At 39.1% G+C, this 24,034-nt stretch overlaps 1 protein-coding gene and 1 pseudogene across 4 annotated transcripts in view; one reads left to right on the plus strand and one right to left on the minus strand.

Moving 5' to 3' along the window:
- Positions 1-24,034, minus strand: part of CTNNA1 (catenin alpha 1) — a 306,638-nt gene that overhangs the window by 146,959 nt on the left and 135,645 nt on the right. For 3 of the 4 annotated variants that reach the window (XM_078067460.1, XM_078067463.1, XM_078067461.1), the window contains exons 2-3: positions 3,776-3,882; positions 2,315-2,510 (exon numbers count right to left, since the gene is read on the minus strand). In XM_078067460.1, coding sequence (XP_077923586.1) covers positions 2,315-2,510; positions 3,776-3,880 — 301 coding nt within the window. In that variant the 5' untranslated portion in view covers positions 3,881-3,882. Of the gene's footprint in view, positions 1-2,314; positions 2,511-3,775; positions 3,883-13,501; positions 13,631-24,034 lie in introns of those variants that run through there. The other variant, XM_078067462.1, reaches the window with a different exon arrangement.
- LOC118530636 (non-selective voltage-gated ion channel VDAC3 pseudogene) lies at positions 7,472-8,495 on the plus strand (annotated as a pseudogene).

A 24,034-nucleotide genomic window follows, 5' to 3' on the forward strand; every position in this document is an offset into this window, starting at 1 on the left:
AGATTCTCAAAAAAAAAAAAAAAAAAGTAAGCCAACAGAAAAAAGCAAGGCACTTCAGCTTTTCATATCTGATGCAGTAATGATGATGGGAGGCAGTTATATTTTTGTTTTAGCTTTTTTTTTTATTTTTCAAGGAGAAAAAGCAAGGAGAGAAGGCAAATTATGGTGAATAGATCATGATCATAAATAATTGCAAAGTTGGCCTAGGACAGACAAGTACTTATGATTCAGAGCCACATAAAAGATTTTCTCAGATATAAATAAAAACAAGAAAACAAATTTAGATATGCATTCAAAACTGTGGGGGTTTTCGGGGGGAAAGAGGTGCAAGTATTATGCCATGATTGCTACAAATTTGCATCAGAGAAATTTCTGAAACAAGGAACATATATAGAGTGAAATTAAAAGTTACCTGTAACAATTAAATGTATTTTCAAAATAAATATCTTAGTTACTAGACTCAAGGAACATTTGGTGAAATTCATCAGGTACTACTATTTTCAGGCAAAAAGGCCTGGGAGCAAACTTTCTCAAAGGACAATGAAATAAGAGCCATTCTGATTTCCTTAACAAGAAACTCAGAAATTGTCCTGAACTAGACAATTTAACTGCTTTAAAATAAATTTATTCAAAGCCCACTCTAATGGGATGAATAATGTCCCCCAAAATTCATACTCACCCAGAACCTATGAATGTGGCCTTATTTGCAAACAGGGTCTTTGCAGACATAATCAAGTAAAGATGAGGTCATACTGGATTTAGGGAGGTCCCTAATTCAAAGCTTGATATCCTTTTAAGAGGAAACTTTGTACACAGAGACACATAGGGAGAATGCCATGTGACAAGACAATGAAGGAAGAGACTGCAGTGACAAGTCTACAAGCCAAGGAAAGCCAAGGATTGCTGGCAAACACGAGAAGCTAGGAGAGAACATGCAATAGATTCTTGAGCCCCCAAGAATCAATCCTGCTGACACCTTGATTTCAGATATCTGGCCTCCAGAACTGTTGCTCTAAGCCACCAAGTTTATAGTAATTTATGTTATGACAGCCGTAGATAACTAATACATCCACCCATATTACAGTTAGTAATAATGAATTTAAATTTCATCATTTACAATATTAGAAACATTTATCTTCAGCCTGAAAATTAAGAAAAATATTTACCAAAGTTCTTAGTTCACACATTCAGAACTGGAGATAGCATGCCCATTTAAGGCACTGCCCCTTTTTTGGGTACTGTCACAGGATGAATATGACATTAAGATTCCAATGGACTAGGACGCCTGGGTGGCTCAGATGGTTAAGCATCTGCCTTCGGATCAGGTCATGATCCCAGGGTCCTCGGATAAAGCCCCACATCGGGCTCTATGCTCAGCAGGGAGCCTGCTTCTCCCTCTCCCTCTGCCTGCCTGTCTGCCTACTTGTGATCTCTCTCTCTCTCTCTCTCTCTCGCTCTCTGTCAAATAAATAAATTAAAAAAAACTTAAAAAAAAAAAAAGACTCCAATGGACTACGCACACTACTATCAGCCATGAGAGATTCAGTGAAGTTCTCCCAAAGGTCAGTAAAGCAACTGTACAGAGTAGGAGCTCAGTTCACCTTAGTTGATATCCAACAGCTTCACAAAAACCTGTCTTTAAGTCCTCCTGCTGAACAAGAAGTTTAACACAAAACTACAAGTTTCAAAAATTTAATGTTCCACGTGTAAAGTCTTCTTATCATACTTGTAGCTTCATAATAACGAGTTTTTCTAATAGGCACTACTGCCAAGCTGTGGGTTACAATTCCACTTTTTATTAATTCTGAGTTTCCCCAAAAACAGGATTCCTTTAAGCCCAGATTTGTTTTTATTTCAAACTCAAACCACTTCAAGTATGCATGGCTAATTTAACATACCAGCCTGACAGAATGAGGCAACTTCTAGGGTATTTTCAGAATGGCTGGACATTTTTCCATTTAACATCCCTATTATCTACAGCATGAACTAAAAAGAGGTATTAGAGAGGATGAAAGGTAAACTTCTGCCCCATTTATGTCCTATTAAACTGTTGTTGGAACATTTCTAAGACTCAACTCTTAGGATGCCCAAGAGAAGCGGATTCAGATTCTCCAAACACAATGTTTCTTTGTTAGTGTCTCTCCTGATTAAAAGTGAAGCCAGTACAACTTAATCCATCTCCCGTAAATGAATATTTTAAGTTACTGAGCAATTGGCAAGCTTACGAATGAGAGTAGTGGCCACAAGTCACCTTCAACGATTAATTTTCTAGACAAGCCCGCCTCTCTTTACATAAAAAGCAATAGTGACCTACCTTGTTTTCGAACATCTTCTACAGCAGCCACAAGCTCTTCTTTGAGAAACTGACTTTCCTTTGCAATTTTATCCCCCTTCTCCAAAAAATTCTCAGTTGCTTGTTCAACAGATGCAGCCAAAACATGGGCCTTCTTAGAACGGCCTCTCTTCTTATTTGAAGGCCCCTTACTATTGGTGTTTACCAGAGTTGTGACCTAAAAGTTTCATTTTTACAAATTAAACTGCAGTCAATTAAAATGAAAACAACAGAAAGACAACCATCTTTAAAGATCGGAATAGTAAATTATTCATAACAAAATGAAATATCACATTTATAAATTCCACTAAGCATTAACAAGTAACATGCACTCTCCATATTTAAGATATATAGCAACAATACTCAATTTAGGTGCCAAAATAATTTTGCTATCTCAATGTGCAAGACAAAAAATATTTTAATTTTTCAAACATGATAACTAGGTTTTAGTTTCATTTTACAAATCAAAAACTGATTAGAAACATGTTAGACATCTCTACACATCATCATGAAGTCCCAGAAAGAGGTTAACAATAAACTTGCTAGCTTTACGTGGACGTCACATTTTCCACTGTTTTCAACCTGTGTAAAATATTTTAAGGTAACTTGCTTCTGATTTTGTTTCATAGTTTATTCAAACAAATCTCAGCAATTAATCAGTAAAGGTCCTTAACAAAGAAAGGAAGGACTGCCCAAAGTAGCCTACTACGATGGTGCTTTAAGTCCCAGAACGTTCACCATCATTAATATATGTAATACCAAATGATCTGTAGGTTGAAGATGACTATAGATTTGTTATTAGCATAGCTTGCCACACAAAAGACCTGCTTAGAACTATACTGGATGGGCTTCAAGAAAGTAAATATTCATGAGTTTTACCACACACTTCTGCATTATATATATTAAAATATATAAATATATATGTATGCATGTATACGTGTTTATATGTATCTGTAATACTCGCCGCTAACAATTAATGAAATGGCATCACACTGATATTTGTAACAAAACATACCAAACCTACACCCTCAAGTTACCTGTTAACTGATCCTAGACAAGGAAAAGTCTGTTAAGAATGGTAAAGAGACAACAGTCAAGGCTTCACAGCCCATCTTTCTTGAATACAACCTATACCTTCCAAGAAAAAAGTGATGAAGAAATGATCTACAAAATACAAATACTTGTTAAGTTGCATTACATACCACTTATCCCCTATTAGTTCCAGTAAGACTCAAGAAAATGGCAATAACTATGCTCCTATATGGTTAAATGAATGCATGCATCAATATTTAAATAATTAGTGGTGCCTAATCATCTAAATACTATTAACCTAAACTCAACTACTCAAATTAAAGCTTTGAGCTAAATTTGCTCTGTGTTTGTTTACCAGACCTACTACTATGGAACCATATTACAACTCTGTATTTGTTTGCAGATTCTTACCTGTGTAACAAGAGGCTCCAACAGTCTTTCAACTGCCAAAGTCCTGATCTCTAGGCTTTTAGGGTCCCATTTAAAGTTTATGTTGCCTGCGTGGACAGAAGTCATTTCTGAAAAAGAAACAAAAGGTCAAAGTGAGGCAAACATCAAACACAAACATGAAATATATAACAAATCTTCTCCCACTTTTAAAAAGGACTTTTTATGTCAGCAAAGCTTAATTCCAGATAGGAAAAAAAATTCCTACTAACCTGCACAAGAGGGCCTGATAACTCTGACCTCTTACACTTTGAAATGTTGAGTTTATAAACAGCAGAGGTACTTATAAGAGGCACTCCCAAACACACAGAGCCCTTTCCCTTTGGGCTTCTCTGGCACCAGGCCATTCCTACTTTTTTTTCCACACCAACTTAGAATCAGGATGAAAAGCTAAAGTGAATGAAGGCCTGATTCTGATTTTTCTTACTCCACAACATTTATAATACAGTATTACCTAAAAGGCATAACCCCTTCATTTTTTGATGGATTTTTAGAGACTATACTGTCTTACTCTATTAAAACATAACGCTTAAGTCCACTGCCCTCTGCACCTACAGCTATTATCACTCATAGCCAGAAGAGATTTCAAGTTGCACTTAGTCAAGTTATCAATGTATCAGTATCAAGGTAAACTTCCATTAGAGAGAGGCTTTAAGACTAGGGGAAAAGACTTCAATGAAAACACCAACAGTTAGTGTCTGCTTCTAAAAGTAGTGCCTGAAAGATTAAAAAAAGACAGGAGGTACATAACTGAAGTAAACACTAAACTTTCTAGACAACCAACTTGATAGATATTTAAAACCTTAAAAGAATGTATTCTTATGACACAGAAATTCTACTTCTAGAATTTTATTCTAAATGAAAAATCAAGGTGCATGTAAAACCTTGGATACAATGATGTTCACAACAGCACTGCATATAATCATTAAAAATTATAAACTACCTAAATTTCAGAGTTCCCTGAATAAATAAATCACATAACCAACCACACATTACTGTGCTGCTCTTAAGAAACAATGTTTACAAAATTTAGGAAAAACAAAAAAAAGTGTTCTCGTTGCCCAGGTCTTTCTTTTTTTTTTTTTTAAGATTTTATTTATTTATTTGACAGAGAGAGAGAGTACAAGCAGGGGGAGCAGCAGTGCGAGAGGGAGAAGCAGGCTCCCCGCTGAACAGGGAGCCCGATGCGGAGCTCGATCCCAGGACCCTGTTTTCGTGACCTGAGCCAAAGGCAGGTGCTTAACCAACTGAGCCACCCAGGCGCCCTGCCCAGGTCTTTATTTCTATTAAACACCAATTCCCATTAAAGGGAACCAGGGCTCGTCCCAAAAAGGGGAGGGGGGGGGGCTCTTCAGGTCTGAGCTATCCTATTCTGCAGAATGCAAAGAAGGGTACAAAGACTAACCTATCAAAACACAGAGGAACCAAAGGCTCCACCAGCCAATTTATGACAAATTGAGTATCAAAAAGCATGATGACTGCAACTGCCTGATTGACAGGTAGCCAGGTAGGTAAGTACATAGAAAGATATCCTATGACCATAGAGATTCTCAAAAGAAAAAGGGAATTTCTTTATCATAAATGTAGAATAGAATTAGAAAATGACCATTTTGCAAGCCCCAGTGTAGTAACTGATTCAGGCAACAATTACCAATGGATGTTAACACCATTAAGTGAAAGGCTACTGGGGAACAGGATACTTTAAGATGCCAAAGTATCACTTGACAAGTTACTTACTAATTACAGAGGCCAAGACATACCTTTACAAATTTGCGATCTAATGGCCACCTTCTTAAACAGATAACTAAACTTAGCATCACTATTAATGACAGACCTGGTATTATATGCCTCCCAATATAAAGAAATGTATTACCTATTAAGTACTCTTGATGAAAAAAAGCTTTAAAAGTTTTTCAAGAGCCTCAGTGTTACTATAAAATGAGTAGCTGAGCAACAGCAAAAATAAATGTTTAACTAGAGTCTACTGAAGCCTCTATGTAGGGATTCAAAACCTTTTTCAATGCCATGGATCCTTCTGGCAGTCTAGTAAAGTCTAAACACCAATGTCTGTCCAACAGAAATACAGTGTAAGCCACCTATGTAATTTTCAATTTTTTAGTAGCAACATTAAAAAGAAATGGATGACTGTACACAATATATCCAAAAAATTTTAGCATATAAACACATTTTTTAAATTATTAGAGATATTTTACATAAGTATTAAGTGTCCAAATCTGGGATTTGTTTTACACTCAGGGCACACTTAAAGTCAAAGAAGCCACATTTCACCTGTCAGCTTCTGTACTGAATAGAGCAGTTATAAGACCCTCTCTTACAATGTTTTTCAAATGCATAAAACACAATCCAAAGGATTACAAAGGAAACATATACTGAAATTTAGTTATCAAGATACTTTACAAACAAATGGATGATACAGTAATATATGTGCTTCTTTATTAATATTAAATAAGACTTAGCAAGAAGTCTGACTACTTCAAAGTAACAATGAACATGCGCATTTTTCAAGGTAATGTTGTAATTATTGCAGATATGAAAAACACTGAGATTCCTACTGGTGACAAAGTTACAGGTTCAATTGAAAACTGTAGTTTGTTATCTACACTAATAATAGAAATGCTAAATTCCTGTTAATAGTGAAAACAAAGACAAAATTTTTCCAATACAAATTCACTGCAGGTTAAAAAAACCTGGCCTAGACTCAATGTCAAGCTTATAGAGGATATAGAAGCATGGTAAGCAACACCATGGGAAAACAAACAAAACCAGAATGTAGGGTACCTTACAAGATAACACAGCCTCAATTCTTCAGAAAAGTCAGTACTCTGGGGGAGAGGGTGAGAAGACTATTCTAGACTGAAAGACTCAAGAGACATAAGAAATCTCATGCAATACATGTACCCTGTTCAGACAACAGTTTGAGACAAGTTAATAAGACATTTGTAAGGAAACCGGTGTTACTTATCAAATATCAAATGTTATTACGGAATTACTGCTCAATTTCATAGGTGTGATAACGAAATTGTGACTATGCAGAAAAATGACAATTTCTAGGAGATGAATGCTGAAATATTTAGGGGTGAAATATAAAGATGTCTGCAAGTTTCAAACAGTTTAGCAAAAGAAAATATATACATATACAGATCAAGGAATTACGAAAAATATTCGTAACTATTCAATCTAGGTAGAGAACACGTGGATGGGTGTTCTCAGATTTATCCTTTTAGCTTCTTTATATACCTGAAATGTCTCATCTAATAAAATAGGGAGGATGTTATAGAAGTTTATGAGAAAATGTTCAAAATATACTATTGAAGACGATAAAGAGATTTCAAAACAATATAAAGTATGACTGCAGGGAGGAATAAAGATATCTAGATGTATAAACCAAAATATTAACAAGTGTTATTTCTAAAGTGGGGATTATGGGTAGTTTTAACATTCTTTTTGCTTAACTGTATTTTTTGATATTATAAAAATCACACTGGCATTTAGAAAAAGTTACTTTTGTTAATTAAAAAAGCAGAATCTTCATTTTATAATCTTTACATCTTTATGTAAGGAGGACAATACAATCAAAAGGCATGTTGGTCATCATTTAACCACTTTGAACTTCCTTACTCATTTAAAAAATAAGACAATCAAGACCTTCAGCGTTGCCCTGGTGGAGCGGAGACAGGCCCTCTGGTTGGAGAGATGTGTAACACACCGACTTACTGTGACCTAGGAAAGGCCGCCAAGGATGTCTTCAATAAAGGATATGGATTTGGCATGGTTAAAATAGATCTGAGAACCAAGTCCTGTAGTGGAGTAGAATTTTCTACTTCTGGTCACGCTTACACTGATACAGGGAAAGCGTCAGGCAACCTAGAGACCAAATATAAGGTCTGTAACTATGGACTTACCTTCACCCAGAAATGTACTTTCGGAACAGAAATCTCTTTGGAGAGTTAAGTTGGCTGACGGGTTGAAACTGACTCTTGATACCATATTTGTACCAAACACAGGAAAGAAGAGTGGAAAACTGAAGGCCTCTTATAAACAGAATTGTTTCAGTCTTGACAGTAATGTTGATAGAGATTTTTCTGGACCAACCATCTATGGCTGGGTTGTGTTAGCCTTTGAGGGTTGGCTTGCTGGCTATCAGATGAGTTTTGACACAGCCAAATCCAAACTGTCACAGAATAATTTGGCCCTGGGTTATAAGGCTGCAGATTTCCAGCTGCACACTCATGTGAATGATGGCACTGAATTTGGAGGGTCTATCTACCAGAAGGTTAACGAGAAGACTGAAACGTCAATAAACCTTGCGTGGACGGCCGGCAGGAACAATACCTGTTTTGGCATCGCTGCTAAATACAAGCTGGATTGTAGAACTTCTCTATCTGCTAAAGTAAATAATGCCAGCCTGATTGGACTGGGTTATACTCAGACGCTTTGACCTGGTGTCACACTGACCCTATCAGCTTTAATCGATGGAAAGAACTTCAATGCAGGAGGTCTCAAGTTTGGGTTGGGATTTGAACTAGAAGCTTAACGTGGTTTTGAGTAAAGCATCTGATTTGTCCCTGGAGGTGAAGAGAACCCACTATGTTTTGGCCTTAAAATTCTGTGAAATTTCAAAAGTGTGAACTTTTTATTCTTCCAAAGGATTGTAATCCTCCCCACACCGAAATCTAGAGATCGTAAGTCCATCCTAAGGGAGTACTTGAATGCATGCCTGGAAGTTGTCATGTTTGTGCCACATTTCAGATGAGTTCTGCAGTGTTATTTTAAATGTGTTCCTCAGCAACAATGTAGTGTCATGTTACAAAGGAAATGACCCAATCCTCCAGTTTGTACATCACGTCCCGCATGTCCCACACCACTTTTTCATGACCTTTTAATATACTGGTCTCTGTACTGTAGTGTAATCTTTGGTTTTGCATCAAGAGTAAAATAAACCCATCACATTTGGAACATTTAAAAAAAAAAAAAAAGACAATCATTACCTTCAGAGGGCTTTCCTGAAGACTAAATTAAACAGATTATGATCCACTCAATAAAATGAGAACCCAGGCTAGTAAGAATAAAGGAGAAGTTCTTCCATACAATAGGAAACTAATAAATGTAGAGGAATAACGGGTTTAGAAAAATCACCATTTTTTTTTTTTTTTTTTTTTTTGGACAGACAGAGACACAGCGAGATAGGGAACACAAGCAGAGGGAGTGGGAGAGAGAGAAGCAGGTTTCCCGCCGAGCAGGGAGCCTGATGCGGGGCTCGATCCCAGGACCCTGAGATCATGACCTGAGCCGAAGGCAGACGCTTAACGACTGAGCCACCCAGGTGCCCCTAGAAAAATCACCATTTAGAAACCATCATAATAATAACCGATTCAGTCAAGAAATCATCTTGAATGATGATTAGCATCCTGAATGTTAAACCAAGTGGTTGAAAGTTTACAAAGAAACTGATTATTTACATACTCTCATGGTAATTCCCAACAGATTATTTACTGATGGGGGGGGGTGGTTATAGTAACTTTAAAGTGGAAAAACCTGGTAGACACCACCTTAACCAAGTGATCAAAATCAACATCCCCTATAATAGGACAAACTGACATCATATACCTCCTGATATGATGCACTGAGAAGGACATAACAACACTTTGGTATTTCCTACCAAAACTACATAGCCTCAATCTTGTCATAAGGAAACATCAAACTCAAAGTGAGGCATAGTCTACAAAATAATTGGCTATAGTCTCAAAGATGTGAAGGTTGGAAAAACAAAGATAGACTGAGAAATTCTTCCAGACTAAAGGAGGCTAAAGAGACATGACACCTAAATGCAGTAATCCTGGAATGAAACTGTACTTGAAGGAAAAAAACAAAACAAAAAAAGTGAGACAAACTATAAAATCTAAGTACGTTCTAAATTAAATTAGATAATAGTGTTGTATCAAATTTGCATATTTTCATCATTATACCGTAGTTATGTCCTTGTTGCATGTAATGGACATGATGTCTGCAACTTACTCTCATATAGTTCAAAAAAACATAACGCATTAAGTATGTTCCATATACAGAGAGGAATAGAAAGTGGATGGGAGAGTGGGAAGAAGAAAGAAAGGGGCAGGAAGGAGGAAGAAGAGACACAGGAAGAGAGGGAAATGAAGGTAGATGAGATGGAAAGAGAGTGAGGGGTAGAAGGAGAATGGAGAAGGGAGCAGGAGTAGAGAGGGAAGGGAAGGGGAAAAAGGTAAGAGGAGAGGGAGAGAAATGAGGAGGGAGATAGAAGAGGGAGAAGGATGTCTTGAAATGTGGCTAGTATGGCTGAGGGATTGATTTAATTTTATTTCATTTTAATTAATGTTGAACAGTCACTAGTGACTACCTTATCAGACAGCACAGTTCTAGACTCTACAGAAAGCAACATCAACACTTAAATTTTATACATTAAAATGACAACTAGGACAAGGTAGAACTGCACATGCCTATAACTAGCCCACTCTTAACAACTTTAATATAAAAATGTCTGTGTCTTCTCCCATAAATGCATTCTTGAGGCACAAATAGGTCCTTTAGACATTTTTGAAAACGTTAGTGAGGCATCATCTAACATTCCACAGATTTATCTAAGCATCAAAACATCCTAGAACCACTGGGATGCCAAAAGAAATCTGGATTTGCTTAATCTGGTAACAAAAAATGCCAGTTTCCAGGAAATTTGCTTCATTGCAAGTGGGCAAATTTGCTCTCTACACTTACATTATGTCAGCCTACACTTTGATTTTTAAAGGTTATTTGTCCACGAAACTGATCAGCCCAGTAAACCTTAGGAGATGGAATGCTCTAGACTGCTAAAGGGCTGACAACAGCTAAAGCAAATGTCATCAAATGTCACAGATACGACATTTCAGAAGGAATGATTTGCCCCATGGACCCTGCCTTCCTGTATCCTAACATTCCATAGCCACTGCATCAATACAAATAAAACACAAAACCTTTCAAGGGTAGTAGAGGAAGGTGCCAAGAGATAAGTGAAGCTGGTTCCAAGTAGACATGTGGTCACATTTGTGTTTTAATTATTAAACAAGTACAATAATGTAACAATTCACTTTCCCAAAGAAATAAACTCTTCCATTTTTTCTTGAAATAAGAAGTTTTCTTGAAAAGGAGCCCAGGGAAGGAGAGTTAGCCCTCGGGAAAGGGACTAGGCCTGAGGACTTGTTAACTTTTGAAAACCAGCAAATCAAGGTCCAAACGGCACAAATGCATTCCTAATACTTTTTTTTTTTTTTAAAGATTTTATTTATTGGAGAGTGAAAGAGAGAGCACAAACAGAGAGTGAAAGAGAGAGAGCAAAACAAGGAGAAGGACAAGCAGACTCTGGGCTGAGCTCAGAGCCCGACGCAGGACGTGATCTCATGACCCTAAGATCATGACCTAAGTCAAAATCCAAAGTCAGACGCTTAACTGACTGAGCCACTTTTCCTAATGCTTTAGAATCCACAACTCAGGCCCACTTTTCCTTCATGAGCAAAAGTGGGGACCAAGATGAGAGTCCTGAGCTGAGAAACAAGAGTCTCAGGACAGCAGGAAGCCATGAGCCGGAAGGCTGTTTTAGATACCACAGGGAAGGGGGGGAGAAGAAGTTGTGCAAGGTAAGCCTGTGAAGATCCGGCAGACCAAGTCAGAAAAAGAAAGAAAAAAAAAAGTTTCTCTGAAACTTGGAAGAAAAACTAGCTTTTTGGCTTAAAGAACAAGAGTACCCTGAAGATTTGTACACTTGCTGATAATAAAAACATTCTCAAAAAAAAAAACCCTACTTGGTCTTTTGTTTTTATTTTGATACTTTGGGGTCCGAAATAATTCCACTTTCTTAACTTGAAAAAAAAAAGGCAAAGTGTAAGAACAATAATGAGTTGCAAATGACACCTGACCTCTCAGGGAGATCATTAGGAGAGACCAGGACAGGTAAATGGGGAAAGCATGCGCCCAGCTGTCCATTAGCTCCAGGTAGGCACTCTTATCATGCAGATGTAGGGTTGGCAGATCATAGGATTTTTTTCAAGAGACCCAGAGACGCAGATTTTTATGTGAAGCCTCACAACTTTAGTATTAGCAACTCATTCCAAAATATTTTACCACTGCGTAGGGCAAACAAAAACGTCTGAGTACTGTTTGCCCTGTTGGTCAAGACTTTGCAACCAATGAATAAGTTCTCCCCTAAAACCCCTTCCAGTTCTATATTCCAGAACTCTTACATCCTGTTAAGTAGTATCTCTGAGGAGGTCTCCAACTTCCCCATAAAAATTCACCAGACTCCAGCTGCTGCTAAAAGTGTTAAGGCAAAGGACTCAATCACTCACTCACATTGAAAAACGTGAAATATACTGACACTTGAAAATTGAGAAACCATTCAGTCTGTTTTCAAGTCTTTCAATAACCATGATGGAAGCAGACTGACTTGTGCAGCACCTTTAATCAAAGGCCCTGCCAAGAGTGATGCCGAACATTATTAAACTATACCACAGAGCCAGTTTATGGTTTTGGTGACGCCAACCCAAGAAGGATTTCAGAAAGTAGAAGTAGAGCATTTAAAATCTAACGAGAATATGTTCTCTGGAAAGAACATGCCTTCTGGTACCAGCTTTGTCACTAACTTACTCTCTGACCTTGGGCAAGTCATGTCACCTCTCTGGATTCTCAGTTTTCTCATCTATAAAATGAAAGGTATTGAATTCTAGGCTCCAAGTCCTTCCATGACTGAAATTCTAGTATTCCTGTCATTTATGTTATCTCTCAGTAGCTTTTGAATTAATTTATTAAATGCAATTTCTCCCAGGTTTAGCCCGTGGTCTTCCTAGCTATATTTTAAGTTCAAGGATAGTAACTATGCTTATGCTTCTTTATATCCCTTAAGTTGCTGGCAAGCTGCTTTATGCAGAGCAGACACAGTATTAGTCGAACTGAATTTATGCAAACTGATTTTAAAATATTTACAAGCCTACCAAGACAAAGCCCCTGCCTTAATCTTAGTCATATCTTGTGCTTCTCTACAATTAATGGTATTGTTTAGAGTAGCTAAACAAATAACTTTTAAACTCTTGGCAGTTTCTAGTTTTCCAATTAACTTACAGAGCACTCCTTCACAAGATGTATTACAAAACCTACTAGAGCTAGCCAATCTTAATGAATTACAGAAACCTTAGGTTTTTCCAGAAGGGATCATGCTTAGTGGGACTAAATAGAAAGTTAAACTGCAGTTATTCAGTCTTCATTACCTTATTTATAAATAGCAATCCTGGCTATTATGCAAAAGTTTGCTATAAATTCAGAAAGGGGCAGAGATGTAGGCGTTTGACTAGCAATCTTTATGATAGAAAGAGAAATGGAGACGCAACAAGCAGAAAATAAAAGCATAGTTCTATCAGAACCAAGGAGGTTGATTGTTGGCAAACTGCCTCATTCATGCAGAGAGCTTGCATACCTTCTCTAAAGACATTAAATGTTCATTTACAACAGAACAGCCACATCATTCTTAAAACCTGTCTGCTCCAAAGCTTCAGAATATCCTTACCTTGCTACTTGATGCCATTTTTTTTTAACAGCAAGGTTAAGTTAATGCAATGTTAAGATGGTTCATTTAAATGCAAATCAGGAAATTTTAAAATTAAAAGTACCCACAGTAACGGTTAACTGTCACACTGCACAAGATACAGGATTGTGGATTACTCCATGCAGTATCAAGGATGCCAGGCTTCATCTGCATTAAGCAGAGTTAACACAGCTGTTGGAATCTCAACTCTCAAATCTCCCACTAGCTGTCAAAAAAAAAAAAAAAAAAAGGTAACCCTTATAATTAAGACTCACTCTGACACATGCCTATTTTACTAAATTCCCTCCCACCAAGCCTGCCACTTTCTGCAAAAATGTAAACAGGTTGAGGACAGAGGCAGAGGGAGGAAGGAGGGGTAAGAAAATAAGAGGTATAAAAACACAGATGGTTCATGTAAACAAAAAGAAAACTTGCTTTTTTTCACCAAAATACAGTCTCTTTCTAAACACAAGTACAATATCATCATCAAAAAAGGGGGGGGGGGAGCTTAACCTTAGTCAAAACAGAGAGCCAAAGTCAGAGTAAAAAGTTTCCCATCTACTGCAAAGTAACTGGATTACATAAACCATGATCTCTATGTGATCAATTAATCATACCCAAATACATTTTATATCAGACACCTACATGGCACACGTAGTTGTCACTCTCCTTTTAGGTATACAAATCTATGAGAAAAAGGACACTTGGCTAGATCTTTATTATTTTTTAAAGATCATTATGATGATCATTACTATTTTATAAAAATTACCATTATTTTTATCTTACTTTTTTTTAGTTTATTTGACAGAGAGAGAGCATAAGTAGGGGAACAGCATGCAGAGGGAGAGGGAGAAGCGGGCTCCCCGCTCAGCAGGGATCATGACCTGAGCCAAAGGCAGACTCTTAAGGACTGAGCCACACAGGCGCCTCTACAATTATTTTTAATTATAATAAAACAGTTAATCACTTTTATTTTGTTCCTTTTCTTGTTTTGAGGGCAGCAGAGACAATGAGAAAACACAGAACAGCTGAATGAAAACTGTCACGCCACAAGCAATAGGAGACGCAATGATTACCAAAAGCACTAAGCAAAGGACAGGAAAAAAAAACAATATTCAGTCAACCATTTAGCCACTCCAACAGCAAATATGTGAGTGCCTTCTCCATATAGGTATTATTCCAGACAGCATGGAACAAAACTAGAAAAATCTGCCTTCATGAAACAACACTATAGTAATGGCATAAATTAGAAAATGAGACTAGGGAGCCTGGGTGGTTCGATCGATTGTCTGCCTTCAGCTCAGGTAAAGATCTCCAAGGTCCTGGATCAAGCCTCGAATCCAATCGGGCTCCCTGCTCAGTGGGGAGTCTGCTTCTCCCTCTACCCCTTCCCCTGCTCCTGTGCTCGCTCGCTCGCTCTCTCTCTCCCCCCCTCAAATAAATAAAATCTTTAAATTAATTAATTAATTAAAATAAAGAAAACGAGACTATACTAGGACTAGGAAGAAAATTAAGCAGGATAATGGTAATGGAATTAGGTAGGGTCTTTCAAGGGCCTTTCTATCTTGGTAACATTTGAACTGCAATCTGAAAGTCAAGAAGAGTGAGCGAGTATCTGAAGAACATTGCAGGCTGACGTAACATAGACAAGGCAGCATCTCCGAGGACTTACAGAAAGAGAAGGCCAATGTGGCTGGAGCACAGAGCAAGAAGAGGTAAGAGATCAAGGGAAGGAAAAAACAAAAACAAAAGCTCCAGAGCAGCTGAAGTGACCGTTTACAGTATGAACCGGGTATCTAGATTCCTTTACTTAGCTTCCACCCCACATGGCTGAGGCCATTAACAATGGAAGAGTATTCCAGAGAAAGCTGCACTAAGCCATCGTAACAGACAACTGATTATGGATGTACAGGAAGTCCCTGTTTTCCTAAGAAACTGGAAGACTCTGGTCAAAAAAGCAAATAAGATGAAACCAGCATCTGGCCTGTAGGCACCAGAGAAAACAGAGACAAAGCGAAAAGAGGTTTTTGTTTTAGAACAATGGGACTAAAAGGCAGGGAAAAGCCCACAGGAAGAGAACTGTATTTTTCTTGGAGAGCCAAGAGAAAAGATGCCTGAACTTGGATTGAGATTAGGAAATTAACCAGACTGAGTGAGTGCCTCTAAAACTTGTACTATAGTATATACTTTTGATTACCCATTCTGTCATTCACTGACTGACCAATTACCATATCCTGGGATCCTGCTAGGTGCAAGGGACACAAAGACTAATTTGAAATCCCTATCAGATCATCATAGCAATTAAGTACTGTGAGGGCCAGGGGTAAGTCTCCCCAAGATAGGCCACTTTGGCATGAACATTGAGTTAAAAGCAATCAAAACCCAGCAGATTTAGGAAAAGCTCTTTGGCTCCCCCTTAACTGCCTCCTCTAGGAAGAGAGCTGTTAACAGATTCCTCTTTACATGAGAAACTTATCTACTTAATAAAAAAACCTTTGTTTTCCAAATACTTCCTTTTACCTTCCTGCTAATGGTCTTTCTCCCCTTTGTATCCTCAGATCCCTCCCCTGGTCCTTAACTCATATTAGCATTACGTTGCCTATCTTTAGAATTTCCATGTCTGTGTAGACTCCCCTTAAGTACAATATTAAATTTGATTTTTCTCCTATTAATTTGTCTCATGTCAATTTGATTCTTAGTCCAGCTAGAGGGACCTTGAAGGGTAGAGGAAATTCTTCTACCCCAACAGTACAAAAGGAAACAGGTGCCTTACAAGGGAGAAATGTGGCAGATGCCACCTAATCAAGTGTTTAAATTTGGCATCACCACCAGTAGAACAATGTGACAACTGCTGCAATGCCCTCAGAAAGGAACATCATCACATGCATAGTACTGCCAAAAATGGAAACAATCAGACCAATCCAAACTATAGAGCATCTACAAAATTGGCCTAAACTCTTCCCAACTGTGTCATGGGGCGGGGGGGTGAACAGAAATAAAAACTCTAAAGAGATATGACAAACACAGTATGTGATCTTTTACTGATTCCTGCATTTTTTTTAAGATTTTATTTATTTGGGGGGGGGAGAGCGTGTGTGCACACAACCAAGGGGAGGGGCAGAGGGAGAGGGAGAAGCAGACTCCCCGCTGGGCAGGGAGCCGAACATGGGGCTCAGGACCCAGGACCCTGGGATCATGACCTGAGCCGAAGGCAGGCACTTAACTGACTGAGCCACCTAGGTGCCCCTTTTCCTGGATTAAAAAAATCACTGGGACAACTGATCAAATTTAATATGAATAAGCACTATACCGTAAGATCAGTATTTCTGGAAATCCTGTTAAAAGGCAAATTCTGACTCAGGTCTGATGTAGGAAAGATGGGGTTCAAAGCCGAAGGCCAAAAAAGAATTCTTGAGACCTCTTCAGTGCAAAAAGGTGGTTTTATTAAAGCACGGCGGGGGGGGGGGGGGCGCCTGGGTGGCTCAGATGCTTAAGCGTCTGCCTTCGGCTCAGGTCATGATCCCAGGGTTCTGGGGTCAAGCCCCACAATCGGGCTCCTGACTCGGCGGGGAGTCTGCTTCTTCCTCTCCCTCTGCCTCTTCCACTGCTCATGCTCTCTCTCTATCTCTGTGTCTCAAATGTATAAATAAAATCTTAAAAAAAAAAAAAAAGCACGGGGGACAGGACCCACGGACAAAAAGAGCTGCACTGGGATTGTGAGGATTGGCTGATTATATACTTCCAAGTTGGGAGGGGGGTAGGGATAGTTTAAGTCTCTAAGGAAATTTTTATATGTTAAAGTACACTCACAGGATCCTGGGTGTCAGCGTAAGAGTGCCTTTCGCCCTTAGCAAAGTATTAACATCGAGGCAGCTGGGTTCCTAGAGGAATGTCACTGCCTGTTTGAAGGACTTGTTAATGGACTGTAAGTAGTAAGGAAATTTAATTTTTCTTTTGCTTTTGTTTCCCACATCAGGTCTAGGGTAGGACATCAGAGTTGGCATTTCTCCCAAGTTCCCAGAGAGAACTGACATGGCTCTTAGACCACTCTTTAAAAGGAATTATGTTACTTTATCAATGTAAAATGTCTTGTGTGATATTGTAGTTAGGTAAAGGCAATGTCCTTATTCTTAGGAGTTACATGCTGAAGTACCCTGGTATCTGCAGTTTACTTTCAAATGCCTCAAAAAAAAAAGTTTATATAGAGTAAATGAGCAAATATGAAAAATGTTAACAATTGGTGAATCCAAGCGAATTGACTAATCAAGTGCTTACTCTATTACTCTACTTTTCTGTACATTTGAAGCTCTTCAAAGAAAAAAAAGTTGGGGGAATACTCAGTCTAGACAAGAAAATAGTTACAACAGAAAATAGTTACAGAACATCAGTGCACAAGAGGAACACCTAGGAGTCCCCAAAAGGCGAGGGAGTCCTCACTGAGGATCTGTTGTACAAGGGGGAGGGGAAGGCAACTGTTTCAGGTTATAGGAGGGGACAACAGCACCAAAGAACGTCAAAGCCTTCCAAAAACAAGCATGAGTGAAAAACAAGATAAATATTTAAATAGCAATAAATAAATAAATAAATAAATAAATAAATAAAATGGCAAAAATTAGGTTTAAAGATGAGCAAAGAAATTAAGAAGCATCACAGGTTTGGTCTTTTATCTTTCCTAACTTAAAAATACTTTGGGCCTTGGGGCGCCTGGGTGGCTCAGTCGTTAAGCGTCTGCCTTCGGCTCAGGTCATGATCTGGGATTGAGCCCTACATCGGGCTCCCTGCTCCTTGGGAAACCTGCTTCTCCCTCTCCCATTTCCCCTTCTTGTGTTCCCTCTCTCGCTGTGTATCTCTCTGTCAAATAAATAAAATCTTAGGAAAAAAAAAATACTTTGGGCCCATTCTATTCTTAGTGTTTATAATACTACCTGAGAAATCCTAGAACCCCACCCGCCCATTCACCCACCCAGGAAAAACAAAGACGCAAACCCCACCTCTTCATAGCTACCATAGTGAAGGCCAGAAGTGGCCAGAGCAGCATTTCCCCAATCCGAAGGACTTCTCCCCACAAGCAACTGAAGAGCTAAGTTCTTCAATTCCACAGGCAGCAAGGCAAGCATTTTCCTCCCAATCTATTCCCCCTTTGGCTTTCCCCATTTCTGCTGACCAAAGTTCCACCAAACCAGCTGCCCTAGAAGGAGACTCTAGGCCCATTTCATCTTCTTCCCTCTCCCTCCTCTGTAACTCCGTAAATATCTCACTCTACTAACCCTTCTTGTCGCAGGGCTCTGGCCTGGGTCCTGGTTTGAAATATTTAGGAGTCTCTCATTTCCAATCATTACCCAGACAGCCTCACTTATCATAGAGTCTACTCCCCCCTGAAAAGAGGGACTGCTTCGCCACCAAAAACAGGATGAAGCCCAAACTCCTGTAAACAAACTTAACTGGCACTAGCCTGACAGACTCATCACCTGCATCCACTCCGTGAAACTTCTCCAATGCACATGCATGTGTCCACACCTTTATATAAACCCTTTCTCTGCCCAGAGCACCCTTCCTGACTTTTCCATCTTCCTTCAAGACTCACACAAATGTCCTCTAATCCCACAGAAAGAGCTGTTCTTTCTTTTCTGGGTCCCTCCAGCACTTTGCAAGCATCTCCATTACAGCACTTACCACACAGCACTAGGTCAGTGCACCTGTCTCCAAGGAAACTGGGAGCTCCCCTTTGAGCACAGGGACCGTGGCTTTTTTGAGCACAATAATTTTCAAGTGATCAACAACTGGCTTGACAGTTTCAGGTTTCATCTAGCAACACTAACACTTGTGGAAGAAATAAGAAACGTCTCTCTCCAGGTGCTTGGGTGGCTCAGTTGGTTAAGCGTCCAACTCTTGATTTTGACTCGGGTCATGGTCTCGGGGTCCTGGGATCAAGGCCCATGTTGGACTCTGCACTCAGGGGGTGGGGGGGCATGATTTGAGATTCTCTCTCCCTCTCCCTCTGGCCCTCCTCCCCCAACCCTGGATGCTCGCACAAATTCTCTCTAAATAAATAAGCCTTTAAAAAAAATGTCTGTTATAAATTAGCAAAACTAGATATAGATTGCTAATTCTTATCTACCAGTAATACTACTAAGGCTAATAATCCCATTCGTTTGTAAAATTTTGAGGTTAGCAATGGTGACTTATAAATTCTTTTTTAAGATTTTATTTATTTTTTTGACAGAGAGAGACATAGCGAGAGCAGGAACACAAGCAGGGGGAGTGGGAGAGGGAGAAGCAGGCTTCCTGCAGAGCAGGGAGCCCGATGTGGGACTCGATCCCAGGACCCTGGGATCATGACCTGAGCCGAAGGCAGACGCTTAACGACTGAGCCACCCAGGCGCCCATAAATTCTTAACATCTCCTCCAACACCTGCTTTGAAAGGCAGACTTCTAATAAATGTGTACTGCATTTAACTGAACTCTTCCCACTGTAACTGAGATACAGTAAACTAAACGTTGCCTTTGACCCTGACTCAATAAAGACACCTAGAAAACATTACACCTTTCACTGGTCTTAATGACCCCAAAGAAGCTTAAATTTCTCTCAAGTATTGCCATCTTCCATTCCCTGGTTTGTTTGTTTTTCCCCTCCTCCCAAGGGATCAAGCTCACATTTCACTTAGCCACTTCTCTGCAAAATGACAGGTTTCTAAAGATACAATTCAAAGTCAGACCACAGCTTTTCTGAGAACATGATGACCCCAGGTCCAAGGAAGCAAGAAAATGATAACAGATGACTGTAAGAAACCTTTGCCAATTCTGAGATCCCCAAGAAGAGAAAACCCCATGAACAGACGAGTAACTTACCTTTCAGCTTCTGCCTTATTCACTGTACTATCATTTTTCACAATACATGATTAAGAGTCTAGATTAATACTGAAATATTTAACATAATGAAATATTCAACATACCATGGGAGAATAGTAACAATGCATCTTTGCTTGGAAAGAAAAGCCTGTATCAGAGCTGCACAGGGTAAAAGGACTATTAGCAAAGGCTCCTATCCCTCATGTCACTTGAAATGGGCCACAATGAATGCATTTCATGAGTTATGACAGCACTTTCAGTTTCAAGAACAGTCTGCAGTCCTACCTGGTAAATAAACCAGCACAGGATTATGTAACCTGATAATCAGACATGCTTCTAATTCCTATCTTCAATTCATAATGTCAAATATTAAGCAGAAAACCACAGCAAGGGGCTCCTGGTGGCTCAGTCGTTAAGCATCTGCCTTCGGCTCAGGTCATGATCCCAGGGTGCTGGGATCGAGCCCCACGTCGGGCTCCCTGCTCCACAGGAAGCCTGCTTCTCTCTCTCCCACTCCCCCTGCTTGTGTTCCCTCTCTCGCTATCTCTCTCAGTCAAATAAAATCTTTAAAAAAAAAAAACAAAACATAGCAATAAAACATTTTCAAAATGCACTGGGTGGTCCACTTATTTATGACAATATTTACTAATGAAATCTCAGAATAAGAAAATGAGGGAAATCTACAGCTCGCTGCAGTGAAATGCAATAGCCAAAACTAAGCAATCCAGAAAAGAACTAGCCTTTAAATTAGCAACTAAGGAGTAAAACCAGTTACTTAACACCAAGATTAAATTAGACTAAATTATTCATTACAAATTTTAAAGCAAATGACAGTTTGTTTCTTTTATAAAGCCCTAGAAGTCTTTTTTTTTTTTTAAGATTTTATTTATTTATTTGACAGAGAGAGACACAGGGAGAGAGGGAACACAAGCAGGGGTAGTGGGAGAGGGAGAAGCAGGCTTCCTGCTGAGCAGGGAGCCGGATGTGAGGCTCGAACCCAGGACCCTGGGATCATGACCTGAGCCACCCAGGCGCCCCAGCCCTAGAAGTCTTAAAAAAAAAGAAAAGAAAAGAAAAAAACTTTACAGCATATAATTTTAACAAACTTCCACAATGTAATTCCTGCTCTACCCCTACTACAATAGGAACACCGGACAGACGACAAGGAAATTTAAAAACCGAATCACACTACTCATATAATGCTTGTCCCAAATGATCACTCTTTATTACAAACATTTAAAATAACACTCAAAGTTGTCTTTCAAATCATATTTACATTACATGCATTACTCCAAACTTGAGCTACTGAAAAAGCACAAATTAAATCACAATCAAAAAGTGGGGTTGATAGATGACAGAGCATCAACAAGTAAAGAGAAATGCATGTTAATTTCAAGCTCCATTAGAAATGGAGTTGGGGGCATGCTTGCACATGGAGAAAAAGTTTGACATTACGAAAAAAAAAAAAAAGCCTAAAGATGAAAATAATGAACATTTAGAGGCTCCAAGAGAGAAAGGGCAATGTTGAAGTTTTATTTTGAAGCATGGTTATTTCTGCACACTTTGAACTTTCAATAATGCATAAATTTAGTACAGTGCTCTTGCAAGTGAACAAACAGCATGAGACAGGGCAAGTCAAGCCAGACTGTTCACTTCCCCACACTGTTCGGCCCGGCCCATTCAAGCCAGGCCCACATTGTGGGGGGCTGAGCTGATCAACACACTGCACCAGCAATACCCTCAAGGTCTGGAAGCTAGCAAACTAGCATCTGAACGAATGTTAGGAATTGCCGCTCAGGGAGGCTCTCCCAGATGCCTGATGTGTCTATCTTATATTTTTTTTTATTATTATTATTATTTATTCATTTGAGATGGAGCCCACAGAGAGAGAGAAAGAGAAAGAGAGAGCGCATGCACGAGCGTGCACAAGCAGTGGGGAGGGGCAGAGGAAGAGAGAGAAGTAGGCTCCCCACGGAGCAGGGGTTGGATTCCAGGACCCAAGGACCAGGACCTGGTCCCGAGACAAAGGCAGACATCCAACTGACTGAGCCACCCAGGCTCCCCTTTAACTTTTTTTTTTTTTTTAAACAGAAGGAACTAATAAAACTTAAATCCTCCAACATGTACATCATAACCAAAATGCTTTGAATACTCTTTCAGGGTGTGTCTTCAGTCACTCATGAGGAAAAAAGATTTGAGCTGAGAAAGCAGAAACGATAATTGGCCTTACGTTTTCTTTTTTTTTTTTAAGATTTTATTTATTTGACAGAGACACACACAGCAAGAGAGGGAACACAAGCAGGGGGAGTGGGAGAGGGAGAAGCAGGCTTCCCGACAAGCAGGGAGCCTGATGTGGGGCTCCATCCCAGGACCCTGGGATCATGACCTGAGCCAAAGGCAGACGCTTAACAACTGAGCCACCCAGGCGCCCTGGCCTTACATTTTCATTACTTTTTATGTACATGTCAAAGGTCAAACTTGCAAAAAACAGTTTGGATGAATTTATTATTTTTTACCTATTTTATCACTTTTCACACACAGTAAAATTCACTCTGGTGTACTATTCCATGAGTTTTAACAGACTCAAACAGCTGAGTAATCACCTCCACAATCAAAATATATAATAGTTCAATGAATTTATTTTATTCTCACAACAGCATATACACACAACTGAACCACAGAATATAAATGTACAAAACATTATGACCTTCAAGAGCTAATTTGCAATCAACTTAATACAAAGCTACAGTAATCAAAACAGTGTGCTACTTGCATAGACATACAGACCAACAGAATAGAATGACAGTCCATAAACAAATGCTCACATTTATAGTCAAAATTTTTTTTTGAAGATTTTATTTATTTATTTGACAGAGAGAGACACAGCGAGAGAGGGAACACAAGCAGGGGGAGTGGAAGAGGGAGCAGCAGGCTTCCCGCGGAGCAGGGAGCTCAACGTGGGGCTCAATCCCAGGACCTGGGATCATGACCTGAGCCGAAGGCAGACACCTAACTACTGAGCCACCCAGGCGCCCCTATAGTCAAATTATTTTCAACAAGGGTGTCAAGACCATTCAATGAGGAATGACAGTCTTTTCAACAAATGGTGCAAAGTAAACTAGATATCCACATGTAAAAGAATGAAGTTGGATCCTTACCTATTATCATACAGAAAAATGAACTCCAAATGGACCAAAGACCTAAACGTAAGAACTAAAACTATAAAACTCTTAGAAGAAAACACAGGGCAAAAGTTTTATGACACTGGATTTGGAAATGATTTCCTGCATACAGCACCAAAGGCACAAGTAAATTGAACTTCATCAAAATAAAAACTTTTGTGTATCAAAGGACATCATCCACAGGGTGAAAAGGCAACCCAAAGAATGGAAGAAAATATCTGCAAGTCATATATGTGATAAGGGATTAATACTCAGAAAATACAGAGACCTCCTAAAACTCGAACACCAGAAAACAAACATCTCGACGTGCAGCAAAAGATGAGGAGACATTTCTCCAGACATACAGGGATGTCCAATAAATATATGAAAAGATATTCAACATCACCAATCATTAGGGAAATGCAAATCAAAACTACAATGAAATACCACCTCATACTCATTATGATGGCTTCCATCAAAAAAAAAGAAAAGTATTGTCAAAGATGTGGAGAAATTAGAGCCCCTGTGCACTGCCAGTAGGAAAGTAATATGGTAAGTATGACAGTTCCTCAAAAAACTAAAAATTAATGTACCATATAAGCCACGTTGATA

This window comes from Halichoerus grypus, chromosome 2, assembly GCF_964656455.1.
Source record: "Halichoerus grypus chromosome 2, mHalGry1.hap1.1, whole genome shotgun sequence".
Lineage (NCBI taxonomy): Eukaryota > Metazoa > Chordata > Mammalia > Carnivora > Phocidae > Halichoerus > Halichoerus grypus.